General features: G+C 46.3%; 3 protein-coding genes and 1 non-coding gene across 5 annotated transcripts; 1 reads left to right on the top strand and 3 right to left on the bottom strand.

Annotated features, from left to right (window-relative positions):
* Positions 1–9133: 9133 nt before the first annotated feature.
* On the top strand, positions 9134–12528 carry LOC109757195 (probable glucuronosyltransferase Os04g0103100). Its single transcript, XM_020316026.4, has 4 exons — positions 9134–10359; positions 10792–11041; positions 11352–11571; positions 12255–12528. Exons 1-3 carry the CDS (start codon positions 9581–9583, stop codon positions 11520–11522), a joined length of 1200 nt encoding a protein of 399 aa, XP_020171615.1. The 5' UTR covers positions 9134–9580; the 3' UTR covers positions 11523–11571; positions 12255–12528.
* Positions 12529–14030: 1502 nt separating this feature from the next.
* Positions 14031–16562, bottom strand: LOC109757197 (uncharacterized). Its single transcript, XR_005770261.3, has 5 exons — positions 16322–16562; positions 15983–16238; positions 15143–15520; positions 14344–15033; positions 14031–14176 (listed from the first exon to the last, which is right to left on the bottom strand). It is a non-coding gene; the product is annotated as an uncharacterized protein (transcript).
* A 1354-nt stretch (positions 16563–17916) lies between these two features.
* Positions 17917–20841, bottom strand: LOC109757193 (uncharacterized). Of its 2 annotated transcripts, none has more exons than XM_020316023.4 (9): positions 20461–20841; positions 20226–20373; positions 19901–20116; positions 19639–19783; positions 18937–19087; positions 18751–18860; positions 18576–18673; positions 18418–18487; positions 17917–18266 (listed from the first exon to the last, which is right to left on the bottom strand). In XM_020316023.4, exons 1-9 carry the CDS (start codon positions 20687–20689, stop codon positions 18177–18179), a joined length of 1257 nt encoding a protein of 418 aa, XP_020171612.1. In that variant the 5' UTR covers positions 20690–20841; the 3' UTR covers positions 17917–18176. The 2 variants fall into 2 exon arrangements, with proteins under 2 accessions (XP_020171612.1, XP_020171613.1); XM_020316024.4 differs by having other exon boundaries at positions 20226–20364; positions 20461–20818.
* A 2545-nt stretch (positions 20842–23386) lies between these two features.
* Positions 23387–26302, bottom strand: LOC109757192 (rhomboid-like protein 19). Its single transcript, XM_020316022.4, has 8 exons — positions 26001–26302; positions 25510–25628; positions 25350–25410; positions 24893–25059; positions 24488–24602; positions 24152–24354; positions 23951–24061; positions 23387–23813 (listed from the first exon to the last, which is right to left on the bottom strand). Exons 1-8 carry the CDS (start codon positions 26094–26096, stop codon positions 23726–23728), a joined length of 960 nt encoding a protein of 319 aa, XP_020171611.1. The 5' UTR covers positions 26097–26302; the 3' UTR covers positions 23387–23725.
* Positions 26303–27024: the final 722 nt, after the last annotated feature.

The raw sequence follows: 27024 nt of genomic DNA, 5'->3' as shown, positions 1-27024 counted from the left end.
ACTTGTTCTTTTTCTTAGGGTGTAGTTCCAGGGCTGATTTGAAGCGCTTGCTACGGCTGCGCCCTTTCGTGACTGAACGAGGTGGATCCATAGGAGCAGGGGGCAGGAGGTTGGTTTGAAGTACTTGGGGCATTAGGGTTTGATGCTTCCCTAGCACGAGCCGCTTCCCGGGCTGCCTTTAGCCTCTTCTTCCTCAGTTTATTCAGCTTAGTAACCTCAGTATCTGCTGCTTTCATGTGCCTCCTAGCTGCAGCGGCTGCCTCATCACTAGTCATTGCCTTCTTGGCTAGCTTTGCAAAATCCATTGTCAGAGTCACTTGCCGAACTTGGTTCTCTGACGCAGCGGGCAAGTCATGCGGAGGGCCCTCGTTAGGTGGCGGTGGTGCACTTGGTACTGCATGTTGCGTCCAGCGGCGCTTGATGTAGTGTTCAGGTATCTCATTAACGCCAAGGTGTGTGAAGATTTTCAAGACATGGCAACAAAGCATGCCGTCCCTATGCCACTTGCAACATTCGCAATCGTAGATAGCTGGCTCTGATCTCACTATGACTAGGTACTTCCTCAAGCCATACCCTAGGACTTCTTCTGTATTGGGCTCAAGGTAATAGAAGTTGATTCCAGCGGGACGCACATCGTACTGGCCAATCATCTGAAACTCAGTTCTAAACTTCACATAGATGTCCCTAGTGTATGCTTTGTAGGCATGCCTCTCAATGGGGAAACGCGACCATCTTTGTGCCTCTAGATGTTCTGTCCGGTAGTCGTTCCCGCCCTCCCTCACGGGTATGTGTACCTGAATTTTCTCATATTGCTTGACGAAGTTGAGAATTGACTTGTGTGGGTTCACATAGCGCTTCAACACAGCATTGAACCCTTCACTGCGTTGCGTTGACTGAAGGAAAGGGAAGAACCTGAATTTGAAGTAACACGGCACCCATGTAGCCCGATCTTCATAGAGTTTCTCAAAGTGACCATGCATAAGACCTTCATATTTCAATTGAAGTGCAGCCCATTTCCTTTCAAACTCAGCCGAGGTGAAACTAAAGTCAATGCATTCATTGAAGTCTTTTACCAAATCCGGGTTCCTAGCCAACACGGGGCCAAGCTTCTCTTGTGCTTTCTTCATTATATGCCAACGGCAGCAACGGTGAATTGTTGCCGGGAACTTCCTCTTGATAGATTGTGCCATAGCAACATCTTGGTTCGTGATGATGTTGTCCGGAGCCAAACCATCCATTGCTTCTAGGAAAGCATCAAATAACCAGTCATAACTTGAGGCTAGTTCCTGCCGGACAAATCCACACCCGAGTATTATTGACTGCCCATGTCTGTTGATTCCAATGAAGGGGGCAAACGGCATATTATACATGTTCGTGAGGTAAGTTGCATCAAATGACACGCAATCATGATAAGCCTCCGCATATGCTTTCCGTGCCGCACCATCCACCCAAAACAAGTTTTCTGTCCTGCCTTCCGCGTCTGTCTTGCATTTAAAGAAAAATCCTGGGTCATTTTCCATCACCTTGCAAAAGTAGTTTAGTGTTTCTTCAATGTCAATGTCTTTAGTTGGGGCGTTGAGCTTCGAACAGTGGTTATGGATGGCTTTAGCTGTGTACGGAACAATCAACTCCGAGCCGTAGTATGATGACATTAACATCATCATTTTTCCTGCCATAAAAAAACAGAAACTTGTTTTTTCAGGACTAACTAACCACAATGCAGTGAGCAACATGTTTTTTATAGATAACATAAAGTAGCAATTATGCATAAGCAGAACAAGAACCAAGCCTGTATCCAACCAAGTTTTGTTTTTTGATGGGTGATGTCTTTTATTTTATTTTCAGAGTTGCACGAAAAATGAACATAGTTGCCTCAGTTTACTTTTCAAGTTGCCAGTTTTTCCCCCTGATCAGGGCTGCCCATGAATCCTAAGCAGCTTATACTAGGATATGAAACAAACCCAAGTAGTTGAGGTAGGAATAGGCAACACCAAGGTGTTTCTGTTTTGGGTCATGATTTTTTTAATTACCAGAGTTGCACAAAAAATGAACATAGTTGCATAAAAAATGAACATAGTTGCATAAAAAATGAACATAGTTGGCTCAGGTCAAGGTACTTGATGCAGGAATAAGTAACAGTTCTGTGGTAAAAAGACTTAACGCAATGTGAGTTTTGTACATGCTGTCAAGTTGCAGTCATTTAGGTGAGTCAGTAGTTTTTTTTGTTCCGGCGGGATTCCTTGGTGAGAACGGAGGTATTTCGAAAGCGATGGCTTCTCAATCAGTGGATGGTTATGATCTGCAATAAAAGTGATAACCTCCCATCTGTCATCTTTAAGCTTCACCACCATCTTAGCACGGCATTTTGTTTGCTTCACAGTTTCCCGTTTCCTCTTCTTCTTGAAAGTGTGTTCCTCGACATCATCTTCAACATCTTGTTCAGGTGAGCTTGGACATGTAGTGTTTTTGCTCGACGAGGGAACATCCGGGATCCCAACCCTCTCTACTGGTTTGCGGAACTTGTTACAGCAGAATTGCTGTTTTTCCACCACACCTGTGTAGGCCGACCTGTAAGACGTATTTGACTTGATTGAAAAGCCCTCCATCAAAGCATAGCGATTGTAGTGTTCCCTCGCATCCTCTAATGTGTCGAAGCGCATGCCAACATAAGGTTGTTGTGGCTGTGATCCAGCTTCTTCATCTTCCAACTCATGTGCCTCATGAACTAAAGCATTAGCAGGAGCAACCATAGGTGGGGGGGAGGCAACTCGATTGTCCGGGACATGAGTAGTGTTAGATCCAACATTGGGGTCAGGAGACTCACCAACCTCCTCCTCCAATTGTTGATGTTCCTGTTCACCCCCTGCATGCAAGAAGGGTGCACCCAACTCGACTGAAATGTTGATGGACTCTACGTCAAGCGGTGGTTCATTCAGGTCAATCATCATGAACAATCAACCTGCAACAAATTGTGTGTTAGCCCACCACAAAAGCATGCATGACCTTTTATGAACAAACTAGTTGTAGAATATAAAGGAGCAACTATAAACACTTGTTTGGGCAACTATAAAGTTAAACAGAGGCAATTCATATCTTCTTTTTCCTCAAAAGTTTCCTGTTTCTTCTTTGTTTTCTTATATGTGTTATGTTTCTACCAGTATGACACACATATACAGCAGCAAAGATTTGTTTTTACACGACATGCGCTGATTCATTTGTGCCTTTTTTTCAGCAGCAGATTACAACTTTTGATGATTGGAAAGAAACAACCAATGTCATATCTGACGGAGAGCTTACCAGGAGCAGGAGGCCTATCATTTGGTGTAGTTTATGTCTTTTTTATTTTTTCAGTGAGACCATATGGAATGTAGCAAAATATCTTAGTGTGGGATCGTTCGAATCTGTTTTTATGACGCGACCTTTGTTTTGTGCGTTTCTCGTTTGTGTCTTCTTTTTAGCGAGAACCATACTGACATAGCAAAAGCTGTGCGTTAACACATGCAAGTTAATACTTTCTACCTCTGTCTATAACTTGAGTTTTTTACGTTCTTGATAGTTCATGCTTTAATGCACAGGGAAGTTGCATGTGTTTTAGTACTAGAGTTGACATGTTCTCACATCTGGTAGAGGCAACTCTAGAATTTCTGAACAGCTACGGTTGCACAGCTCTTTTTTTTACCAGAGTTGCTTCAAAAATGAACATAGTTGCTTCAGTTAATTGTTCGAGTTGTCAGGTTACTTTTTTCCTGATCAGGGTTGCTCATGAACCCCAAGCACCTTATAATAGGATAGGAAAGAAAGCCAAGCAGGTTTCGTGTTGCAATGCACCTGCACAAACGCAATGGTCCTGCATTTTCTTTCCCACTAGAGTTGCTCTATTTTTGTACTGGTGTTGCTTTTTTGTATCATAATAGTTGCTCAAGATGCGTACTGGTGTTCCCACTATAGTTGCTTTTTTCACGAGATCAAAAGAACGAACTAAAAACTGAACTAGTTGATGTTCAAGCAGGGGTGGTTGAGTAGGGAAGAGAGAGGAGTCGGGTGGAGGTGGTGCTTACCTTTTTAGGGGCAGGTAGGTCTGTTTTTTTCTCTCCAGATCTGATTTTTGGAGCAAGGAGGAGGAAGGAGGTGTTCCTGCGTCGGCTTTGTTCTTCAAGACGCCATAGATGGGGCAGATCTTGTTCCGATCTTGTTTAGAGGAGGAAAGGCAGGAGCAAGGAGGAAGAAGGGGACCCGTGCGTGGGCTTGTCCTTCAAGGAAAAAGAGGAGGGGGTTGCGTGAGGCGTCCGCAAGGGGGAGCGTGGGCGGGGGTGCAGGAAGGGGGTGGGGACCAAGCCTGGGGACGACGGGTGCGAGGAAGCGGGGGCCGGGGGGGACCAGGTGTGAACCGGGCGCGCGCGTGATTCGCGCGGGCTTGGGTTGGTCGGTTTCACGCGGGGGGGGGGGGGGGGGGGGGTGCTTTCCGTTTCTGGCTGTCTGGTCGCGCGCGCGGGCGGCTCCTTTCTTTTCTAGGAGAGCGCTCAGGGATGCGATCGGGCGCCTGTGCGCCCGTGAGCCACGTCCTTTTTTATTACTGCTATATTATTTCAGTGGGCAAGCTAAAATTTCCGGACGCGTACATCAGTAATCCACCGCATTGCCAAAGTGATGGCAAAAACACTTTTATATTATGAAACGGAGGGGCATTATCACATATTATGTGGCCAAACACAGACGGGTGCAGCGGACCGTTTTGTACGCCGGAACACGGACAAGGGACGAGAGCACACCGACGCCCTACCGGCGGCCGGCGGTGCGTGGCTGACAATGGAGTAGCATAACAGTAAATCGTGGGGCCCACACGCTCGCTCGTTCCAGCGCAGCGCAGCACCGCCGCCGGACGTACGGCAAGACCGTCTGCCTCTTGGCTGCACGTTCACACCGACCACACTCACCTAAACACGGCATGACAGACAGCTGAGATCAGGTCACGGAACGGATGCCGTGTCAAGATCAAGTCAAACGCCTGCTTCTTCTTTCTTGTGCATGGCCAGACCAGCTGAAGAAAGGGGGACTCGTCTTTTGAAAGCAACCTAAAGGTAAGGGGTTTAAAACCAGAAACGACGATGGTGTCTTCTGAGCGAATGAATTGCCATCGAGCGGTTTCTTCTTCTTCTTCTTCTTTCGTATTGGCCATTTTTACCCTCTCTCTTTTTTTTTGCAGCTCTTGTCTACATCCCTAGTAGCACGGCTCAAAAGAATTGTCCGGCGTTTGAATCTTTTTTTTCTCAGGTGACAGTTAGTTCCACACAGCACGAGGCCGTAGGCGGGGATGACGCCACGAGCGGCAGCAACGACCGTCGGCCACGCTGAGGCCGAGCCAGGACCTCATCCAAGACAGATACGACACTATGAGCGGCAGCGTCGCGGGTGGGGGAGAGGAAGAAACTTCACCGAGGGACGGGGGTGCAAGGGTTCGCCAGCTTTCCTGCAAATGGGGAGGGGTATATAAGGATTGCCGGGGTGGTGGCCAACAGCGACAAATGGGGGTGGGGTGGAGGGTTGAGAAGAGGGCGGGGCAATGCGCGATGGCACCTACAAGCCATGTATCACGGAGGGTTGGAGGCTGATTGTTGGGCCATGCTAGGTTGGGGCGAGCGTGAGGAAGAAGAAAAGAATGAATATTAACAGCGTTGATCTGTTTTGAGCCATTGGATGAAGATCTGATGGTCCTGATAAAAAGTGATTGATGCAAAACTATTTCAGATTTCTGGCTAATGAAAAAGGAAAAGGAAAGGACATCCCTTTGCATCACACGTGCATTTGATTGTTTCATGTTCGGTTAATTCTCTCCTACTTATCAAAACGGAATAAAAATGAGAATTCCACATGCATATCTTATCTTGCTTACAAAATATGGCCCCACGCCTTCAGTTACTCGAGCCAAAATTAGAATCTTCACATATAATCGGTAATAATCAAGCAGCCAAAATATAAATGAGGTCACAAATCGAGTATCCTAGTTACAAATAGCTCCACATCTTTGGTTACTTGAGCCAAAGTTGGAGTCGGCACATATAACCGTGAGATCTCCCTGTGAATAAACGCGAGCGGGTGGCACCCCGACGGAATTCTCCTTGAAAATCCGAACACGGACGAGTGGGTTCAACAGCAGGAACTCGGCTAGAGCTCTGTTCTTCTCAGGATTTCTTGAATGTGTCACTCACTCGCTTGTTGTTGCATTCCCAATGAAAAACTTGTTTGCTACGTCAGGAGATTTGCTTCGTGCTGATTCGATAATCCTGACGCATTTTCCGGTGATGGGTCACTCACTCACTCGCCGAGATGGGCTCTGTGTGGTAGTACTCCCTCCGTTCCTTTTTAGTCTGCATATAAGATTTGGTCAAAGTCAAACTTTATAAAGTTTGACCAACTTTATAGGAAAAAAATATCAACATATACACTACTAAATCTATATGGTATAAAAATTAATTTCATGATGCATCTAACAATATTATTGATTTCATATTATAAATCTTGATATATATTTTTATAAACCTAGTCAAAGTTAATAAAGTTTGATTTTGATCAAACCTTATATGCAGACTAAAAAGAAAACGGAGGGAGTATGAAGGAACAAATAGGAGAAGAGTTGGCAAAAGCCAAAAGGAGACGGAGAAATGCTGAAAGGGGAAGGTACACACATCCATCTCTGTCAATTGAGCCCGAAAAGCATTCCGGCCTTTCGTGTGCTGTTTTTTCCTCCTTCTTCCATGGCTGACAATGTACTACTTATGTGTGATGAAAGTATGGCAGTGGCATCATTGGGATTCTGTTCTTGTTGTACGACCCAAATGATGAGCTACTACTTGATGCCTCATTTTCCTCTGTTCTTGAATTGTGGGTAGCACATGTATCTTGTGAATGAGAAACAAGGCCTTTTTATGATGGCCAATGATTTGGAAGGCTCGTGCTGGTGTGTAAACCTTGGTTGATTGATTGATTCTCTGGACCGGCTGACACAGGGGATGGATGGGTCGTTGACCATGCTCATGGATGGATCAGCATCTGCCTAACATGAATGCAAGCGTCGTCCCAGCTGGGATATGGCCTCACCGGTGCATTTTTTTAATTGCAGTGGGCAAAAGCGTATCGGTATGTTGGTTCGATCTATCTATAACCAACTAGTAATAAATTGAGTTTTTTTTAGGCAAACTAATAATAAATTAAGTAAAACCCTGTCTTTTTTTTGAGGATTTTAAAACCCTGTCATTGGATCGGTAAAGCATGGGTAAATATTTATCTACTCCCTCCGTTTCAAAATATAAGTCTTTTTAGACATTTCAAATGGACTACAACATACGGATGTATGTAGACATATTTTAGAGTGTAAATTCACTCATTTTACTTCGTATGTAGTCACCTATTGAAATCTCTATAAAGACTTATATTTTGGAACGGAGGAAGTACATGTTACCCGGCCAAAGGGAAACGGGCCGGAACACGGACGGGAGCCAGCCTGCAGATCGATCGTGGCCTAGCTAGGTCGTCGGCGGGGCCGTACACGCCGACGCCATACCGGCGCCCGGCGGTGCGGTGCGTGGCTGACCATGGGGTAGCACCGTGAACTAAACCGTCTACCTCTTCTCTTCTCTGCACGTTCACACACACTGACCCAAACACGGCAGGCATGCACACATGACAGCTGAGATCACGTCACGGATACCGTGTCAAGATCCAGTCAAACGCCTGCTTCTTCTTCATGGCCACAGAGAACTAAAGGCTCGTCTTTTTTCTTTTCAGAAAACACTACTCCCTCTGTCCCATTAATATAAGAGCGTTTTTGCCACTACATTAGTGTAAGAAACGCTCTTATATTATGGGACCGAGGGAGTACAAAAGAAAAACCAATGGCTTTCTGCCCGGATCTGTACTCTACATTACTACATGCTCCCTCCTCTGTCCAAAAAAATACTTGCCGGGAAAGTAAATTTACATAGACGTATTTAAAATGAGAAATGACCGTGCATTCATAAAATATTCGACAGTTTCCTGTTTGATTTGATTAATTCCCTCCTACTTTTCAGAAACGAAATTAAAGTAAGAATTCTTCATGCATACCTTATCTTGCTTACAAATGGCCCCACACCCTCCGTTACTCAGAGCCAAAACCGGAGTCGTCACATATAACTCATAGTCAAGCAGCCGAAATATAAGTGAGGTTGCATATCTTATCCTACTTATAAATAGGTTCACATCTTCACTTGCTTGAGCCAAAGTTGGAGTCTTTTCTTTTCTTTTCTTTTTTGCGGGGTGCCAAAGTTGGAGTATAATAATTGGCAAACAATAACTACGTCATTAATTTTGGTATGATGGAGCCTATCTCTGATGATAAACCTTTTAATAAGTAATTTATCGAAAAACCTCTGATGATAAAGTATGTTTCATGTTACTCCGGGCCAAAATGTAAGATGGCATGGCTTTTCGACGGCCACAAATTCGAACCATTTATCAGTTTGACCCATCAAGATTTAAATTGAGTTTCTAGACCATATGATCTCACCATTGGTGCTTCCTGGTCACTGTTTCCTCTGTACACACTACCTAGAGAGTTATTTATGTCCTACAATAGCGCAGCACGCCATTGTTTCACCTCCGACAAGATAAACCACATCCTGCATGGTGTATTTCACTTTCCCCACATTTCTCTCATGCTTCGCAAGAGGCACCAACATGGTTGGCGGCCGCATCAGGTCGACCAGGAAGGTGATCCTCAAGCGGCACTGCGAGGGTTGTGGTGGCTCGATTTCAACCACCCCAAACGCAGAGCCCATGGTCACTGACTTTGTCGAGGCTTGTGTAGATGTCCGTCACCGGCCGCTCAAGGCAACTCGACCACGGATCGTCGATCGTGGTCGAACTTATTAGCTGTGGAGGGGGTAGGGGGAGGAAAGAACTTAACGAGAGCTAAAATGGGAAATTGTAAATTTACATCACATGTTGAAAAAAAAGTTAGTTTTGGTAGTAAAGTTACTGCCGGCCAAGCTCCGGTAGAAAACGAGAAACGGTCCCAGCATTTCAGGGTCGACGAAATTTCGTTTCTAGATATATGGGGTAATTATTTAACACTTGCTTGTTATATTTACAGCCTGTGTCCGTCCGTAGATATATCGAGCTGCTGCTGCAGCTCTCCTTCCTCCCTCCCAATCCATCCCTCGCCGCGTCGTCTTCCTCTCGCCTTCCTGCTGCTCGGCCCCCGCCTAACCTCCCCCGCTTTTCTCCCTCTCCCGGTCCACGGCGACCTCGGACTTTCCTCCACCAAACCGCGCCAACCTCCATTCCATTGGCCGCCTCCTCAAACATCCCCCCGCCATTCGCGCCACCATCCATTCCATTTCCATTCCCTCCTGCTCCCCCACAGCTGCTCCATCCGCCCGCTCCCGCCCCCTTTCCCTTTGACTCCCGCCGGCCGGAATCGGCCCAACTCCCTCCCCGCTTTCTTATCCCCCGCCCTCCCTCTCCCCGGACCCCTCAGGCCAGCAAGTTCTTGCGAGGAGCAGCCGGTTTCTTGGTCTTGGAAGGAAGGAATTCGGAGGCGGCGATGGCGTCGATCCGGCGGCCGCACTCGCCGGCCAGGGCGCAGCACCTGCTGCGGCACAACCACCCCTTCGCCACCGCCTCGCCGCCCTCCTCGCCGCTGCGCCACGCCTCCTCCGCCTCCTCGGCCGCCGCGCCCTCCTCCTCCTCCTCGCCGAGAAAGCCGGGCCACCCGCACCCATTCCTCTTCTTCACCCGCCGCCCGCTCCCGCGCTTCGCCGCCTTCTTCCTCCTCGGCTCCTTCATCGGCCTGCTCCACCTCCTCTCCCACCTCCCCCTCCACCACACCCTCCCCGCCAACTCCTCCTCCTCCCCCCACCTCACCCACCTCCAGCAGCAGCAGCAGGACCAACCCATGACCCAGCAGCAGCAGCAGTACCTAGCCGATGACGCTGCCGGCGGCGGCGAGGAGGACGCCAACAAGCTGCTCATCGTCGTGACGCCCACGCGCGCGCGGGCGTCGCAGGCCTACTACCTCAGCCGGATGGGCCAGACGCTGCGCCTGGTGCGCCCGCCCGTGCTCTGGGTCGTCGTCGAGGCCGGCAAGCCCACCCCGGAGGCCGCCCTCGCGCTGCGCCGCACCGCCGTCATGCACCGCTACGTCGGCTGCTGCGACGGCCTCAACGCCTCCGCCTCCGCCTCCCCCGCCGTCGACTTCCGCCCGCACCAGCTCAACGCCGGCCTCGAGGTCGTCGAGAACCACCGCCTCGACGGCGTCGTCTACTTCGCCGACGAGGAGGGCGTCTACTCCCTGCCGCTCTTCGACCGCCTCCGCCAGATCAGGTGCCCCATCTCCCCCATCTCGCCTTCAGATTCAGCCGTGTATGCGTACGAAATGTGCAGTCTTTGACGAATTTTTATTAGTCGTCTCAAGAATCAAGATCCGAGTTCCAATGTATGCTTGCTTTCTAGGATGGCAAAGCAAAATTTGGCATCTAGAGCTCAAATATCAAAACTTCATCCATGGCGTTGCTATCCGAATTGAAAATTTCTGCTTTCTTACAAGATTCGTTAGTGCACATGATTTACCTTCCAGGTTGCCATTGATGCTTTAATACGAGCACACATTCCTTGCCTGGAACAGCAGTTAGTATCTGCTACTCTGGCAAGCAAATGAATCTGAAACTTTATGCTCTGGTTATCACTGGATAAAATTGGATGATGTGTAAAGCTCCAACTTGGTATTGACTTTGCTGCTGCCTGTCATTGATTTAGGAGGTTCGGCACATGGCCTGTTCCGACGATCTCCGACGGCGGTCACGACGTGGTGCTGGAAGGGCCCGTATGCAAGCAGAACCAAGTTGTTGGGTGGCACACAAGTGGGGATGCCAGCAAGCTCCAGAGATTTCATGTTGCCATGTCGGGCTTCGCGTTCAACAGCACCATGCTCTGGGATCCCAGGCTGAGGTCCCATCGGGCCTGGAACTCGATCCGGCACCCGGAAATGGTGGAACAGGGCTTCCAAGTAAGCTCCTCCTTGCTTCTCTTTGCATCTCTTGAGCTACACATACCATGTTCAAGTCAAGTACTATAATGGCATTTGTCCTGTCCTAACCGCTATACCGACACCGCATACGTGGAAATTCGAAAGATAACAGAAGTTGTCAATGGAGCAAAATAGGAACAAAAAAACAGTTGTATGTAGCCATCTAACAACATGGTGGTCAAAATTCAAACAAATGGGAGATCCCATTTGCAAGCTTTGTTTGGATCTTATTGGCTATGCCTTTCTGCATGGGGTATTAACAGCTGAGATTCCTCTTGTTACTTTGCAGGGAACCACGTTTGTGGAGCAGTTAGTGGAGGATGAGAGCCAGATGGAGGGCATACCTGCAGACTGCTCCCAAATAATGAACTGGCATGTGCCATTTGGATCTGAGAGCCCGGTCTATCCCAAAGGGTGGCGGGCTACGGCGAATCTGGATGTGATTATCCCTCTAAAATAAATAGTGTCATCAGCAGCTCTGTTCATCAAAGCACTAACTCGTTTGACAGGTCGGTTTACTTTTCGATCCCCTCTCACAAACTCTGCTTTCGCTCTCTGCATCTGGATTGCGATGTGTAGTTGTTTCTCACTTATTGTGTGTTTGTGTCCTTCAACTTGACGCTAGCGAGTATACATGGTTGTGGTTCGGTTATGTTTGTCCTGTCTCTTTATTCCAGTGAATTTGTCTCCACGAAATTGCAGAAAGTGTGCAATGGTAGGGCTCGGTGTGTTAGATTAGTTGGCATCTGATTGTGACCCCTTTGAATTTTCATCTACCGGGTGTCCTTGGTTGACGGGGACAACGGTGTGTGCAGCGCGCTTTCAGTCACCGTGCAATTATTTTCATGGAAATATTTCTACATCACGCAACACTAGATTGGTTTGATTTAATAATCTTCTGATAATTTGATGTATATCCATTAAGCTGAATAATGAAGAATGCGGTTCAGATCGCTACCGAACTGTAGTTAAATGACACAAATTGAAATCAGTTGATTATAAAAAAATAAGACGAACTTCCTGAGAACCGGACTATGCATTTGTTTGTGTACATTGCTGCTATCGCTTTCGCCTTGGAATTAGTTCTTTTTTCCCAGCCTCTGAATAAGTTTGTGCCTTAGTTGTTGCAATGCATTTATGCTTAAGTTTCTTCGAGCTTTATCTGAACCCAATTGCTGGTGCTTTGTTTCAGGCATTTACATAGTGGTTGAGCCTTGAAGATTGGGCTTAACAGGTGCAGAGGCATTCCAGGCTGACTTACCTTTGAGCAGCAGCAGCGGCTCTTGGCAAGACGTTGCTACATAGTAGTTTTCGCAGTACGACTTTTGAGAAATATTTTGTAGGATGGAGAGAACTGGTGGGGCAACTCAACTCTTTGCCGTGTAAATGTAAATGTTGTTGCGATTTGTATTCATTTGTTGAGTTGCAAAAGCCAAAAGGTGAAATATATATGCAAGACTTGAATATCTTTCAGTTGTTGCACATGGTCAGCCTAGCTAGTCTTGTCAATCGGCCCTGACTCGTCTTCTCCTTGGTACCTACGTCTTGGTAGATGCTCAAGACAAAGGTTTAAAGGTGCCCTTTGATTCGCAGGATTCTTGAAATGCATGAATAGGAGAAATTTTAGTTGAATGTCTACTAAGATCCTATAGGATTAGAAAGTCGTAAGAATTTAGATCAAAGAGTGTTTGATGGACAACAGGATTTGTACCAAGAGGTTTGTGGATGGAAATTTCATCTAAAAAGGAGTCAAGAGCAATCTTTACAACAAAAAAAAGATCCAAGGATTCCAATACGGTGGATGTATGTAATCATAAGAATTCAAATCATTGAAAAATCTTATTAATTTCTTTGAATCAAAGGAGCCCTTATTGACAGACTCAAATAGTTGGTGATACTCTGCTCAAGCTATTTGGGTGTGCACTCTACCGGATGAACGAACTCAGAACACAACTTGCTTGGAACACAACAAATTTGCAGGAAAAAAACAGGTTCTAAACCGGCATTTAGATTTCAGCATGACATCCAGCTAAAACACCAGCTGCTTGATAAATACAACATGATACCTGATACAAATTCTGAATAATCCCAAAGCCTAACTTTGGATAAGAAACAATCATCATGATAAACAGGCATCCAATATGAACAATCTCCTGTGTGTAACCGAGTAACGCTGACTTCAAGCATTTGTTGTAGGATGGAGAACTGGTGGAGCAACTCTGACTCTTTGCCATGTAAATGTAAATGTTGTCACGATTTGTATTCATTTGTTGTATTGGAAATGCCAAAAGGTGAAGTATATAAACATTTGAATATCTTTCAGTTTCACATTGTCTTGGTTGATGTTCAATACAAAGGTTAAAGCGCTCTTTGATTCGCACGATTTTCGAAATGCAGGAATGGGAGAAATTGAAGTTGACTGTCCTCTTAGATCCTGTAGGATTATGAAATCATGGGAATTCAGATCAAAAGAGTGTTTGATGGACAAAAGAATTTGTACCAAGGGGTTTGAGTGGATGGAAAATTTCCTGGAAGGAGTCAAGAGCAATCTTTACAAAAAAAAGGACCTAAGGATTCCATTACTGTGGATGTATGTACAAAAAAATCATTAGAATCAAATCATCAAAAAAAATCTCATGTAATTTTATGAAAGAATTCCTTATTTAATACCGTTTTAAATTTTGTTTCCCTATTTGACACCAACAAACTTTTTCTTCCTTATCTATCTCTGAGTCTAAATAGTATTCGAAAATCTGTTTCTGAGCTTGGACTCAGATGATCCCCATATCTACATCGTTGGTTCGCATCATGATTTGTGCGCCTTTATGTATTTCTCGGGCGTATATGCCGCTGGCGTTCAGGTTTTAGCAGCGCATTTATTGTCACGGCTGGATGCAACGCTGTCGCGGGACAGATTGACGAGAGATGGCTCGGCATCTTATCTGAGCTAACGTCGTCCGGGGACAGATATAGAATAGATGGCTCGATATATTTTTTTTGTGTACAATGGCCCTAGTGTTTCTTTCGCTTTCTTCAGAACATGCCACTTGCACCAATGGTGCACAGTCTCTGGATAGATTTTCTTGATTGCAACCTCCATGGCCCTACATTGGTCTGCAGATAAAAAACCCCATTCTCAAACAGCAGCACAAATGAAGAATTAATCTCTTTTTTTATACTCATTTTCATTGTTAAATTGATCTAATTTTAATGTCCAACGGGAAGGCAACAACATTAATAAACAAACCAGGAGGCACAATTTTCCTTTTAAAAAAATCTACCTGTCAGTATTGTTTTTGGAGGAGGCCCGCCCATCATGCGAAGGAATTCTGAGAACACCCATTCGAAGCTCTCTTCCTGCTCGCCACGCATCAACACGTTTGCCAGGATGATACTCTGGTAGTGATTGTTAACTCCAACAAACAAACCAAACGGCATGTCATACAAGTTTGTCCTGTATGTGGTGTCGAATGTCACCACATCGCCAAAGAACTTGTACTGCATACAGCTGTTTCCATTAGCCCACATTAGATTCTTCACCTTGCTGTCTTTTTTGGCAAGAACTACAAAAGAGAAACCAGGGTCGCTTGATCAGATGTCAGCAAACACCTGGAGTGTCTTTCGTACATCGTCCTCAGCTTGTTCACGACTAATCTTCCCACAAATGTTCCTTAGTGTCCTTTTCGTGAACGACACCTTCTCAACTGAACCAAAAAAGCTTCCAATATGCTGTATACCTTGCCCAGATTCACGTTGTTCTCCCTCAGCTGTCTTATCAAATCTTTGGTGTACACGTCTATGTGTTTATGAGACGGCCAGTGAACTTTCTCACCCATTGTTAGCGACATGGAATGATTGTGGCTTGCTCGGTGCTCTATGATGTACCAACTGTTGTCTGATGCACGTAGGAGCCTGATCGGAGCTGGACATTCACACATGCAAGACCTACTGTTTTCGGCATCCGGTTTCCCCTGCAAAACACACAGCAAACTGAGTGAGAAATAGCCATCCACTTCAGCTTGCACCACCAATCAGTACACTCGTGCTTCTTAATCTATATGCAAGCAAACGGACACTCACCGAGCAACCACATATTATCTCCTGCATGCTTTTTGTTCTCTTGGCGTTCAGCCTGCACCACCAATCAGTACACTCGTACTTCTTAATTTATATGCAAGCGAACGGACACTCACCGAGCAACCACATACTATCTCCTGCATGCTTTTTGTTCTCTTGGCGTTCAGCCTGCTTTTCCCATATCTTATCCCAAAACCGACTTCCCATGAATATAAGTTGTAGAAATCATACGCTTCTCCCAGCGAATCGAAACTAAGCCCTAACTCAGGTCGCACCACGCTCTTGTCAGGTTGCTCAGCATATTTCCTGATCGACAGCTCGAGAGCACTCATTCTTAATGGACATGGCACATGGTCAGGTGGCGCACTTCCAAGATGAAGCCTGCGAGTTATCAAATGTGCAATGTATGTTATTCTATAAATAAAAAAAGGTATGTTCAAATCCATGCAAGCACGAATTATTTCTCCAAAATTTCAGTCCACGGGATTTCCGCAACAACATCCTTTCGGAGCGAACATTTTCTTTCTATTAATTAGGAATCATCTCACAGGAGCAACACTGCCCCTCCTCCCCCCCCCCCTCCCCCCCTATTTTTTGTATTTTTACCCACGTACTCCACACCATAGGTGTTATTTTCAGAACAATCATATGGAAGCTGATACTCATGAAACATTTATTTTCTTGCTTATTATTCATTTCCCGTAGGACTTGTGTATCAAATTATAGTTTCCTAAATATCAAAAATAAGGCAGGGTCATGCTAACATCGAACCAGTGTCTAACAGGTTATTTTTCTAACAGCAAAAATCAGAAAATGTAGTGATGGCCGTAGTTTGAGCCTCACCTTTTAGTCCAGCCTGAGGCCTCTGGATTAACCCTGCCCGTCGATTGGCCAGACCTCGTCAGAGATTCATCACGCCGATGCTGGGCACCACCTTGAGCGTCAGTAAGCACACCTTCGCACACCATTTCAGCCATCCCAGAATGATCTTCTTCCCAACCAATCTACGGATTTGCAACCCCCCTTCTCCAGAAGGTACGCGAGTGGGACTGGATCTGGGTTGTGAAGACTGTCAGCAAACTCCTCCCGCACGGGGAACCTGAGTAGACAACGGCCAATGTCCGGTATAAAATTAGTTCTGTAGCAGCGAGAAATTCCGCTCAGATCTGCAACGACACGAACCTGTCGACCGCATCCAGTAGGAACTCCATTCCCTCAGCGTCCATCCGTCACTAGCTTCACGGTGGAGCACCCGCGATGGCGCCGCCACCGGCTAAAGCGGCCTCGGCGAACTCTATCCCCTTTTGGGTTTCGACGGCGGCGAGGGGCCTCTAGAAGGAACCACGGTAAGGGGAGGAGATTTTTTTCGTTCTCTTTCATCCTTTTCAGGATACATGTGCGCCCCTGCCGGCCGACAAGCGGCTCAGAAGCCATCCTCGTTTTGGACTCCTTATGTGATCCAGGCCCAGATAGCGAAAGCTAACGTCCTGGTCCACGGCCTAATAAGGAACCGACGTTCCTGGTCCACGGCCCGGTCCGTGCCACCGCAACGGCCGTCCGGACGAGACGGGCTGGCCCCACTCCTGGCCTCCTGTTGCCTAGCGTATTCGGGGGATTTCTCCTTTTAACGAGTATCGCGCAGGCCACGCGAGCTGTAATTGTTCACATCCCAAGACAGGGACGGACGATCCAGATCTAGATTATGGGTGCAGCTGAGCCCGAGCTCCAAATCCACGCACTCACTCAATTGTATTCCCTTTATAACACTTTCATCCATTTTCCCGTCTAACACTGTTAAATTGCATGTAAAAAGACACTTTTGCCCTCATGTAATACTATGAAGCAACCGCCTAGCCCGGTCATTTCTAAAAGTGCAATTTATACGAATATTCGGGTATGTACATTCGCTTGCCGGCTTCATGAGTGCGTCCCGTGAGGCGTCTGCTAATCATCTGGCAAATCACGTTTTAGTGCGCACCCGCGATAGAAAACAATCGCTCCTAGGCCTGTGGCGTGGCATATACTGTAAAACAGTATTTCCTGATCCCTACTCACATCCAGTGTGGGGGAGGCCTGTGCTGCATGTGTTCGAATTTTCAAAAGAACAAAATCTCACTATACCGTCATAAATAATCAATTGATCAGCCATTGTTATGCGGTACATGCATTCCATGAGTAAACTTTTAACCTGCACTTAGAATAATTGTTCGTGTCTATAAATAAAATTTCTGGTTAAATTAAATAAGCAGGAAAAATCACAAAAATCAATATCATCATCTCTTAAAATTTTGGTCACATGCCACCTGAGGGGCAAAAGGGTCTTTTCAAGTACTCCCTCCGTAAACTAATATAAAAGCATTTAGATTACTATTTTAGTTATCTAAACACTCTTATATTAGTTTACAGAGGGAGTATCATTTAACACCATTAAGGCTTAAAATGGACGCAAGTGTTATAAAGGGTATAAAATTTAGACGCGGTGTTATATAAGGAAGAAAAGTATTTTCAGTGTCAAATAGGGAAAAAAAATTAAGACCCTCATTGAGAGACTCAAACAGTTGGTGATACTACGCTCAATCTATTTGAGCAGGCACTCATACTGGATTAACAAACTCGCAACACAACTTGCTTCTAAGACAATTATTGCAGGAAACGATGAAAAAAGAATCAGGTCCTAAACCAGCATTTAAATTTCAGCACACGACATCCAGCTAAAACACCAGCTGCTTGATAAAAAACAACATGATACAAATTCTCAATAACCCCAAAGCCAAACCTTGGAAAAGAACAATCATCATGATAAAACAGGCATCCAGTATGAACAATAGCGATTCTGTAACAAGTAACTGCTGACTTCAGGCATGGCTTTTGTCTACAAAATTCATGCAACATGAGATTGCTTAGCATGCCATTGTAACCAGGATCTAGCCAAGCATGGTCACAGGGTAGAAGTATTTCGGATTACAAGATATCTAATACAAAAGGATTGCTCGTCTAATCTCTCAGGCTATAATCTCAATTTAGGGACTTCCTCCGATCAGCGGATCATCAATCCTTGCATCCCCTGCCCGCCATCTTCAGTCACCTTGTTGGCTTGGATTGTGTTGATAGCATTTGCGATATTTCCCTGTAGCAGAATTTTAAGAGGAAATTGGATTAGTTGCTCTAGGAGTTACATCTGACATTCATCAAGAAATTGGAAAGCTATGCATGTTCTTACTGAACTAGTCTGCAGCTGAAAATTATCTACTGAAATTCAAGACGAGGTAGAGGCTTACCCTCCACACTCCAAGCTTTGAACGTAGACTCTGCCATTGTGGCATCCCAAAGACCCTTGCAGTATGCCGGCTGAAATTACATACCGGACCAAGTATTAAACAAAAAGGAAAGCATAACACTGTAATATGGACCAAGAAAGTCATGTGGACATGAATACCTGACAATGACCAATTGATTAAGCTGGTCAACTTTGCAATCCAAAATCTTGGATGAAATTGCTTTCACAATCCAATATTCCACCTCATCATCATTGATCTAACAAAGAATTTAAAAAGTCAATATAACATTAAATCAAGTGAACAACAATAGGAAGGCAAGGTAAGCCGATGTACCTCAAGGGCTTTTGTAATTGCAGAGTAAGGAATTTCCCCAGAACAATGGCCGCTCAGATCAAGCAGGGACATCAGGCGCATTTTTGTTATGCACTCCTCATGAACCAGTCCTGTAAATGGTCCACCATTAGATATCCAAAAGTTGAAGCAACATAGAATTGCTAGTATTGGTTCACCAGAACATACCATATCCTTGCAGCAATGTAGAGTTAGCAGTCTGAAACGCTAAATAGGATTCAAGCCTCTGAGTAAGGAATATCTTCAGTAGCTCGTAAACTGGCTGATACTTCTCATCTTTCTCAAGCTGTGCAACAGCTGGCATGTCGAGCAGGTCACACTGCAATAAGCATATTTCCATCAATACAGTATATAATGTATGCAGACTGTGCTAGGTTTTTAACTGGCATTAAACCACATGTATAGTTTGCCAAGGTTAAAACTTGCTAAATAAATCCCTCCAGAATTTCAGAACCTACTGTTGGCATACAAGGCACAACGCCATACAAAGCAGTAGCAGAGGAATTGGGCAATGCAACGTCGTAGTGGCACAAGTTAGCAAGCAATAATCCATCCAACCAAAAGAAGAAAGCTTGTGAGGGCCATGCTTATCACAATGTTGGCATGCTCTGCTAGTAACCAGGCATATTTAAAGGTTGACAAGATTAAACATTTGCAGGCTAATGTGAGCAGATAGCTTTAGTCTTAAATCTAGCATAGTGATATTTGACTGTTGTAACCAAATTCACATTTGGTGACATGTTATATCATGTTCTGGTACAAAGAATGCAAATGCATCACTCACACAGAATCGAACTCATAAGAGCATTACGTCTCCCATGAGATTTTTTCGCACGAACACAAGACGGAGATGTGAATCGAAGGATGTACCTGATAGAGATCAGATGACTTGACAAACTCAATGATTGCTGCAGCAGCTTCTTCCTTTGCCGCACCGATTGCGTCGGCATCATCAGCCGATCCATCGAACGTGGCCAGGTACTTGTTCAGAAACTTGAAGTACTCCTTGGTCATGCTGTCAATTATCATCATAACAAGAATGAATTCCATCAGTATAAATCCGCCATGTTACTTACACAGTGGTTAAAAAATGCAAGGAACTTGGAAGCAAAGGGCAATGTCTGTGCTGCACCCCTTCTGGTCCTTGAGAATCCTGGTGACGGCAAGGAACAGGTCCCTCTGCTCCGGCTTGCCGATGCCCCAGTAGGCGACAAAGGCGTCGATGTTCTTGAAGGTGGGCACGACGCAGTCGGCGGCGGCCTTCCCGGCGGCGGCGAGCTCGAGCGCCTTCCTGTAGACCAACGCCTTGCCGGAGAGGCTCGGAAGCAGGTTGTACAGGCTGAACAGGCTGCACACATCCATGCATTGGCAGCGGAAACACAAGATTCGTCGTCAGGAAACTTATATTGGCAATCCGATACAGGGAGGCAGGGATGGTCGCCTCTGCTGCTGCTTACACTTTGATGCGCAGCGTGGGCTTCTCGCCCGGCTGGTGGGTGAGCTTGGCGCAGATGAGCTTGGCGATCTCCAGCGCCTCGTCCTCGGATCCGGCCTTGGTGACGAGGTTGCAGATGACGGTCAGGGTGCACTCGAGATCTGCGGCCGCTAACAGCGAGCGACGTAGGATAAGCAAGGCGCAATTCAACAAGAAACCGATAGAGATGGAGAAGGGGAGGGGGAGGGGAGAGGTACCTTTGTCGGAGAGGCGTGGGGCGAGGAGGAGGAGGTCGGCGGAGGCGAGCATGAGGGTGGCCATGTCGAGCCAGCGGCCGGCGAGGACGTGCTGCTGCGCCTCGGCGCAGAGGCGGGCCACCTCCGGGTCGGCGACCTCGGCGCCTCCGTCGGCCCAGGCGAGCTCCGCCGTGGAGCGCACCACCGCCAGCATCGGTTCCTCCTCCGTGGTGTTGACGATCGTCGCCATGGTCGGCTCCTTGGCTCTTCCGCGCTGATGCTGCTGCTGCCGCCGCCGGAGTGGGAGAGGGAGAGGAGGGGATTGGGATTGGAAGGCGCTTGCAGCGGAGGAGGAAACCCTAACACCCGACGCCTCGGGCCCACAGGTCAGTAGCTGTCTATACTCCCCTAGGCCTTGAGTCCAACCGTGAATTATGGTCCGTCTGATCCAAAGCCACATTTTTTTTCTCATCTACTCCTTCCGTTCCTAAATATTTGTCTTTCTAAAGATTTCAACAACTGACTACGTATGAAGCAAAATGAGTGAATATACAGTCTAAAATATGTCTATATATATATCCGTATGTGGTAGTCCATTTGAAATCTTTAAGAAGACAAATATTTAGGAACGGAGGGAGTATAAAAAAAATACTAGCACCTTTTTATCTTAATTGTTTGAGGTTTTGGAATGACTTGTAGACAATTCATATGAAATGTCAAACAGCTTAGCAAGCATCTCTATGAATTTTTTTTTTGCCCTGACGTCAACAATTTTTTTTCCTTTTTGTTGAAATTTTTAACTTTATTTCAAAAATATTTTTATATTTTTTTGAATTTTTTATTTAATTACTAGTTTTTTTTCTCCATACAGGGTGTATATACACCCAGGAACCAAAGTTCATGTCCGGCGAAATGGCCCTAGGAATCAAAATGAACAACAAAACTCATAAAGAAAATTAAAATGAGAAAAAAAAGTCACAGGAAGATCACTCGTATAAAATGCGCATGTTGTCCACATGCTTGTAAATTTCCACTCGAGCAAAGAATATTTTTATACCTTAAAGAAATACAATTCTTGTTTCTATATAAATAAATAAAATTATAATTTTTGTGGCTCCTAAAAAAGCAAAGTTTTTAATACTAACCTCTTTTCTAGGTCGTGGCCAATACTCATACTTTTCCACATTAATTTACAAGCATACAAAAGACTCCGACATTTATTTTAAAAAATTGGAATTGTTCGGCATTGCGGTGGACTAATATTCATTCATGGGCTCAGCTGCATTTTTTTCCATTTGACCATCAACTTTTGATACTACTAGCAAGTTGATCCTCAGTATACCACTGCCTACGACACCCATGCAGGACTTCTGGTGTTGGGCTCACGAGCGTTCGGGTCAGTTAACGGTGCGGTCAGCATACAATATGCTGGTTGCGACGATGCAGCGAAGAGAAGCATGGTTGGATGGTGCCCCGGGATCCTCAATATCACATGCAGATGCCAGCTCCTGGCCGAAGTCCCTTTGGAAGACGGAGGTGCCATCGAAGGTTCGCATGTTTCTGTGGAGACTTTTGAAACAGTCGCTGCCGACCGAGGACGTGAGGGCACACCGAAAAATGTCGACGACGAGCACTTGTGGATTATGCGGCGCTCCGGACTCCTGGCGCCACTCCCTGCTCGAGTGCACCGTCTCCAGATGCACTTGGGCGCTCGTGGATGAGGAGTTAGGCAGTGCTATTGTTGCTACAAGTGAGAACCGAGCCAAGAGTTGGCTCTTCAACCTGATGGGATCCCTCTCGCACGAGCAGTTCACTCTGGTGGCAGTGACGTTGTGGGCTGTTTGGACATCCAGGAGGAAAGCCATACATGAAGGAATATTTCAGGCTCCACATGCGATATCGGCCTTCATAACGAGATATATAAGAGATCTTGATGTGCTCAGAAAGCCCAGGAGACAAGCTCGGGTGGCGACGTCGGGGAATGCAGTGGCAGTACGACCGAGGGCACCCCCGGCAAACTATGCAAAGATACATGTAGATGCGGGCGCTCGGTCGCAGAGAGGAGGCTCATCCGTTGCAATATGCAGAGATAGCCAGGGTTTCTTCCTGGGCAGCTCAACGCTCGTCATTGCAGGAGTCTAGGATGCACCAACTTTGGAAGCAATTGCGTGTCGCGAAGCTATGGCATTGGCAGAAGATCTCAACCAACATAACTACATCGCGGCATCTGATTGCAAGCAAGTGGTTGAAGAACTAGCCAAGGGAAGCCAAGGAGAATACGGTGCTATAATCAGAGAGATTAGATATAGAGCACCACCCACTAGTAAATTTACTTTTGAAGGTCGTGGGACTAATGTTGAAGCTCACAAGTTAGCTAAATATGCTTTGTCTATACTTCCAGGGTGTCATGTGTGGCTTGGCCAGCCACATGACCAAACTTGTATCCCACTCTTTGTGGACTTTGAGTAATAAAAGGCTTTTACCCCTAAAAAAAAGCAAGATGTCCGTGCGTTCATCAAGATCTTGCGGGAGAAAAGAATGAACGAGGGAAGGCCTTATCTGCAAATGTGGAGAGGAGTGCTGGTAAATTGTCATAGTTTCCTCCCTATCCGTTAGATATAGATCAGACGGCCTATATTGCAGGATGACAGGCACACCATCGTCACCAACTCTGCCTTTTATAAGAGTAGATGAGCACAATATACACAATAAGTAAGAAAATCGATCTGCATAACAATTGTGGCGCTTTAATGTTTATGGATTTGTATACACTCTTCTTCATAATCTGCAGTGCTAGTTTCTGCTCTTATCTCTATGCGCCTTCAGGTCAGATCACACATTAATTCGCAAGGAGAATTTTCTTAAACCACATGGATTCTGCCAATATCTTTAGAGCAATAGACCAATTTGATCCGAATACTTTGGGCAGGATCACAAACACATCTAGTTTACTGCCTGTCCATCCAAGCTACTATTATTGTTTGACTGAAATCACAGTTCACTTGGAAAAAATACTTCACATTGTTACTGACAAGTCATTCTTTTTCTACATTACAACATCGGGGGCAAGGGGATGCCACCCTTTTTCTTCTTTCCTCACTGTAATCAGGAACTACAACACAATTTAACCAACCAATATTCTCAAAACAAGGAAACAAAAGAGGGGCAGTAAAGTATTATCATATCATCGGTCCACTGTAAAAATGAATATGCTCCCCAGAACACAAATCCGAGGAGTTACAAGGCGACCGTGGCCACTATGACGACGTAGCACAGGGGAAAATTCTTAATCTTCCGCAGAGTGAGCTGGGGCTTCGGCGTCAGCCGCATGATCCGCGGCCATCCTTTCCTCGAGAACCCTCTCGCCACGCTCCCTACAATGGTGAGAGTTGAGCTCATGAGCTTTGGAACAATAAAATGTTTGCCGAGAACTCATGATTTCGAGTTTTCAGCTTCAGTGTACTAGCATTTTGTGGATTCATGTATACTGTGTTTTGCGTGTGAACTGTACCTTCTTCTCGATGCCTTGGTAGGATCGGTAACTGGGAGGGCAATTTCTGAAGGCTTAGACCTCGCACACAACATCCGGTCGAACAGATTAGCAACTGGGTCTGTGACTGGCCTGCAAGGATCACACACAGTAAAGATTAGTTCAGAAGCTGGGTCAATGGGACAGACTTTGCCAGTGTAGTATAATGGAATTCATAATTACCGCATGGCATCTGGGAACAAGCTGGGGAAGGAGAAGTCATCACTTGGGTCGCCCTTAAGTCCTGTCAGTGGGTTCTTCTGGAAGTATCTCAGGTAAAGCCAGCTGACGTACATCCCAGACAACAAAGTCGGCAGGAAGTTGATGGAATCCGGCACAATGAAGGCCATGATAGTTGAGAAGCACATGACAAAGAATGGCATCCACTGCAACAGCGAGGAAGACACAGAGAGACACAGAACTTCACATCAACAAACTTATAACTTATCTTGGAAGAATATACAACAGTATAATTACCGCCTTAGACATTGTATTGTACTAAGTAGTTTATCAATGTACCTTAGCCTTTATTTTCCAGAAAAAGCACATGGGGAGCTCAAGGTTTGGCAAGAGCTGCTTCAGGCCAACCAGAAAGCCAGCAAGGGCGCCATGGAAGCCAGAAAGTGGCGTTACACTGCACAGCATGAGATAGCAAGGTTAGCTAGCTGGTGGTTAAAATGTGCAATATTTCAACCAGCAGCATCGCATCATTTTCAGAGACAATATTATGTAAGCCGAAACAATCATAGTACCACAGTGATTTAAGTACATATAAGAAATATTATGCAATAGAAAAGTAATAAGCACACAAATGGAGCCGCTATGCCTGTGTGTGCTAAATAAGTAGTACAAAGTTGGGTCATCTATTTTGGAACGGAGGGAGTAGCATGTAACATAATAACAGATTGTTGGCTTAAAACTTACAGGAAGCTCTCTTTCCCGGTGACATAGTACAGTGCGACAGCAATGCAGAACGCAAGGATGCCGCAGATGGAGTTGATCAAGATAATGAACTTCAAGAACTCCTTGCGGCCCCAGACTGGCTCAATATCCTTCCCGCAGAAGAGAAGACCAAGGGAACTGCCAATAGCCTGCAAAAACAAAATAAAAAAAAAAGTGGTTAACATAACGCATAGAACACACAAAGGCTGTCTAGTCTAACTTTCGAGATACTGGTATCTTGTTCTGAATTGTGCTTTTCGAAAGTGGTTCTGAATTGTGCTTTCCGAAAGTGATGACTGACGGATGCTTTCAATACAATGGTTCTTTATTTGGAATGTAGTCGCACAGCTAGCCCGAGTTGTTGTAAGTTTCCATTTCATGGCCATGATGGAGTAGTAAATTGAATATGATTGGAGAGAGATCTAGCTAGTTAACTCACCCCTGGGAGGACTTGCTCGATGTAACCGGCGGTGAAGACGGTCCATACAAAGGGAATTGTCCTGGAAGACACAAAACAAACTATTAGAGATGGAATTCAGCTCACACTTTGAACGCAGCAAAATTCAGAGCCGCAACAATTCATTCAGAATTTTACGCACTTGGCGGGGATGATGGCGAGGTAGTTGAGGGAGGATGGGAGGAGTTGCAGCAGCACGTAGCCGCCGATGAGCACGACGACGAGGCCCTTGCAGGTCCGCGTGAACTCCTTCCCGGGAACCTGCACGCGCGCCGACAAAAAGCATCACCCGTAAGCATCACCGACAAAACAGACGCGGATCTGAGTAGGCAGAGACGCAATGAGCTGCCCCGCTCGGCCGGCGAGGCGCCAGATCGAGGTCCCCGCCGGTCAACGCCGCGAGATCCCAGGACTACCCCCTCAGATCTCGCAAGAAACAAACTTGCCGGAAATGGCGGGGCGGACCGCCAGATCTCCCGCTGGCACGGCGAGATCCGGCCACCGCCAACCGCCAGGATCCAGCCGTCCGGGCACGGCCGGCGAGCGAGGAAGCTCAATTCTTCTATCCCATCCCACACGCCGAGCAGGCAATCAAGCAAGAATTGGCAGCGGAGGGGAAAGAAGAGAGCTTACGACGGCGGGGGGAGCTCCGGCTCCGGCCTGGTCGTCCGCGGCTCCGGCGCCGTGGGGCTCGGCCGTCGGGGCCTGCAGCGGCTGGCTCTCCATCATCCCTGCCTCGTCAGTCAGATCTCCCTCCCCTGCTGCCCCTCCTTGCCGACTACTCGGTTTAGTAGAGGCGCACGAGGGGGGAGGGAGGTTGTTGGGGGTCAAAGCCTCAGCTCGGGTAAGCGGAGGGGAAGAAGTGGCTGGCTCACTGCCTACCTCGCCGGTTGCCCGTCGCCTTCCGACCACCCAACGCCAGTAATTACTTACTGAGCACACACACGCTTCTTTCTTAGTTGTGGCGTTTAATCGTGTTAACCTCGCCTACCTTTCCCTTCCCTGCCATCAAAAAGTCAATCGGTGAACCACATTGTCTTTGTCAAACTGTGTTTGGGTGGTGGAATTCGAATTGGTGCGGATGAGAGTTTGGTTTGAAGGAGGCTCGGAAACACTGTTTAATTGCTCAATAGAAGAAACTGTTGCGTTTCGATGGACACCCCCACATGTGGCGATCATGATGGGATCATTTGTCGGGGGTGAACGATGCAAGAGGTGACTACCGTGAAGGATAAAGCCCCTCCACCGTATCTGGATCCATGTGCGAAGCAGGAAAGACGGTGCCATGACTGATAATGGCGAGCATATTAGAGAAACTACTGTTCTAGCGAGAGGTAGTCGAGTCACGCTGAAGACAGGGATGTTGTAGGTCTAGGGAGAGACGTCGATGTGTAGGTAGTCATCGACGAAAACACATATGGAATCATCATTGTTGATGGTGGTGGTTATCGACTTGTCATGGATGACGTGAAAGACCCATAATATAGTTTAGCAAAAGGCATCTACTGTGTATTTCACTCTCGTAGTCGGAAGCTCATCAGTTACATCATGACCATTGTTACAGTTATACTCGGGGATGTCAGAGATCTATCGGGGAGTTGCATAGTGAGGGGCCACCTAGTCATAGTCGTCGTCCTTACCGTAGCTGGTGAAGTCA

The sequence above is a fragment of the Aegilops tauschii genome, chromosome 2 (assembly GCF_002575655.3).
Source record: "Aegilops tauschii subsp. strangulata cultivar AL8/78 chromosome 2, Aet v6.0, whole genome shotgun sequence".
In the NCBI taxonomy this organism is placed as follows: domain Eukaryota; kingdom Viridiplantae; phylum Streptophyta; class Magnoliopsida; order Poales; family Poaceae; genus Aegilops; species Aegilops tauschii.
The sequence above is the reverse complement of the archived record's forward strand: the minus strand, read 5'-3'. Positions and strand labels throughout refer to the sequence as shown.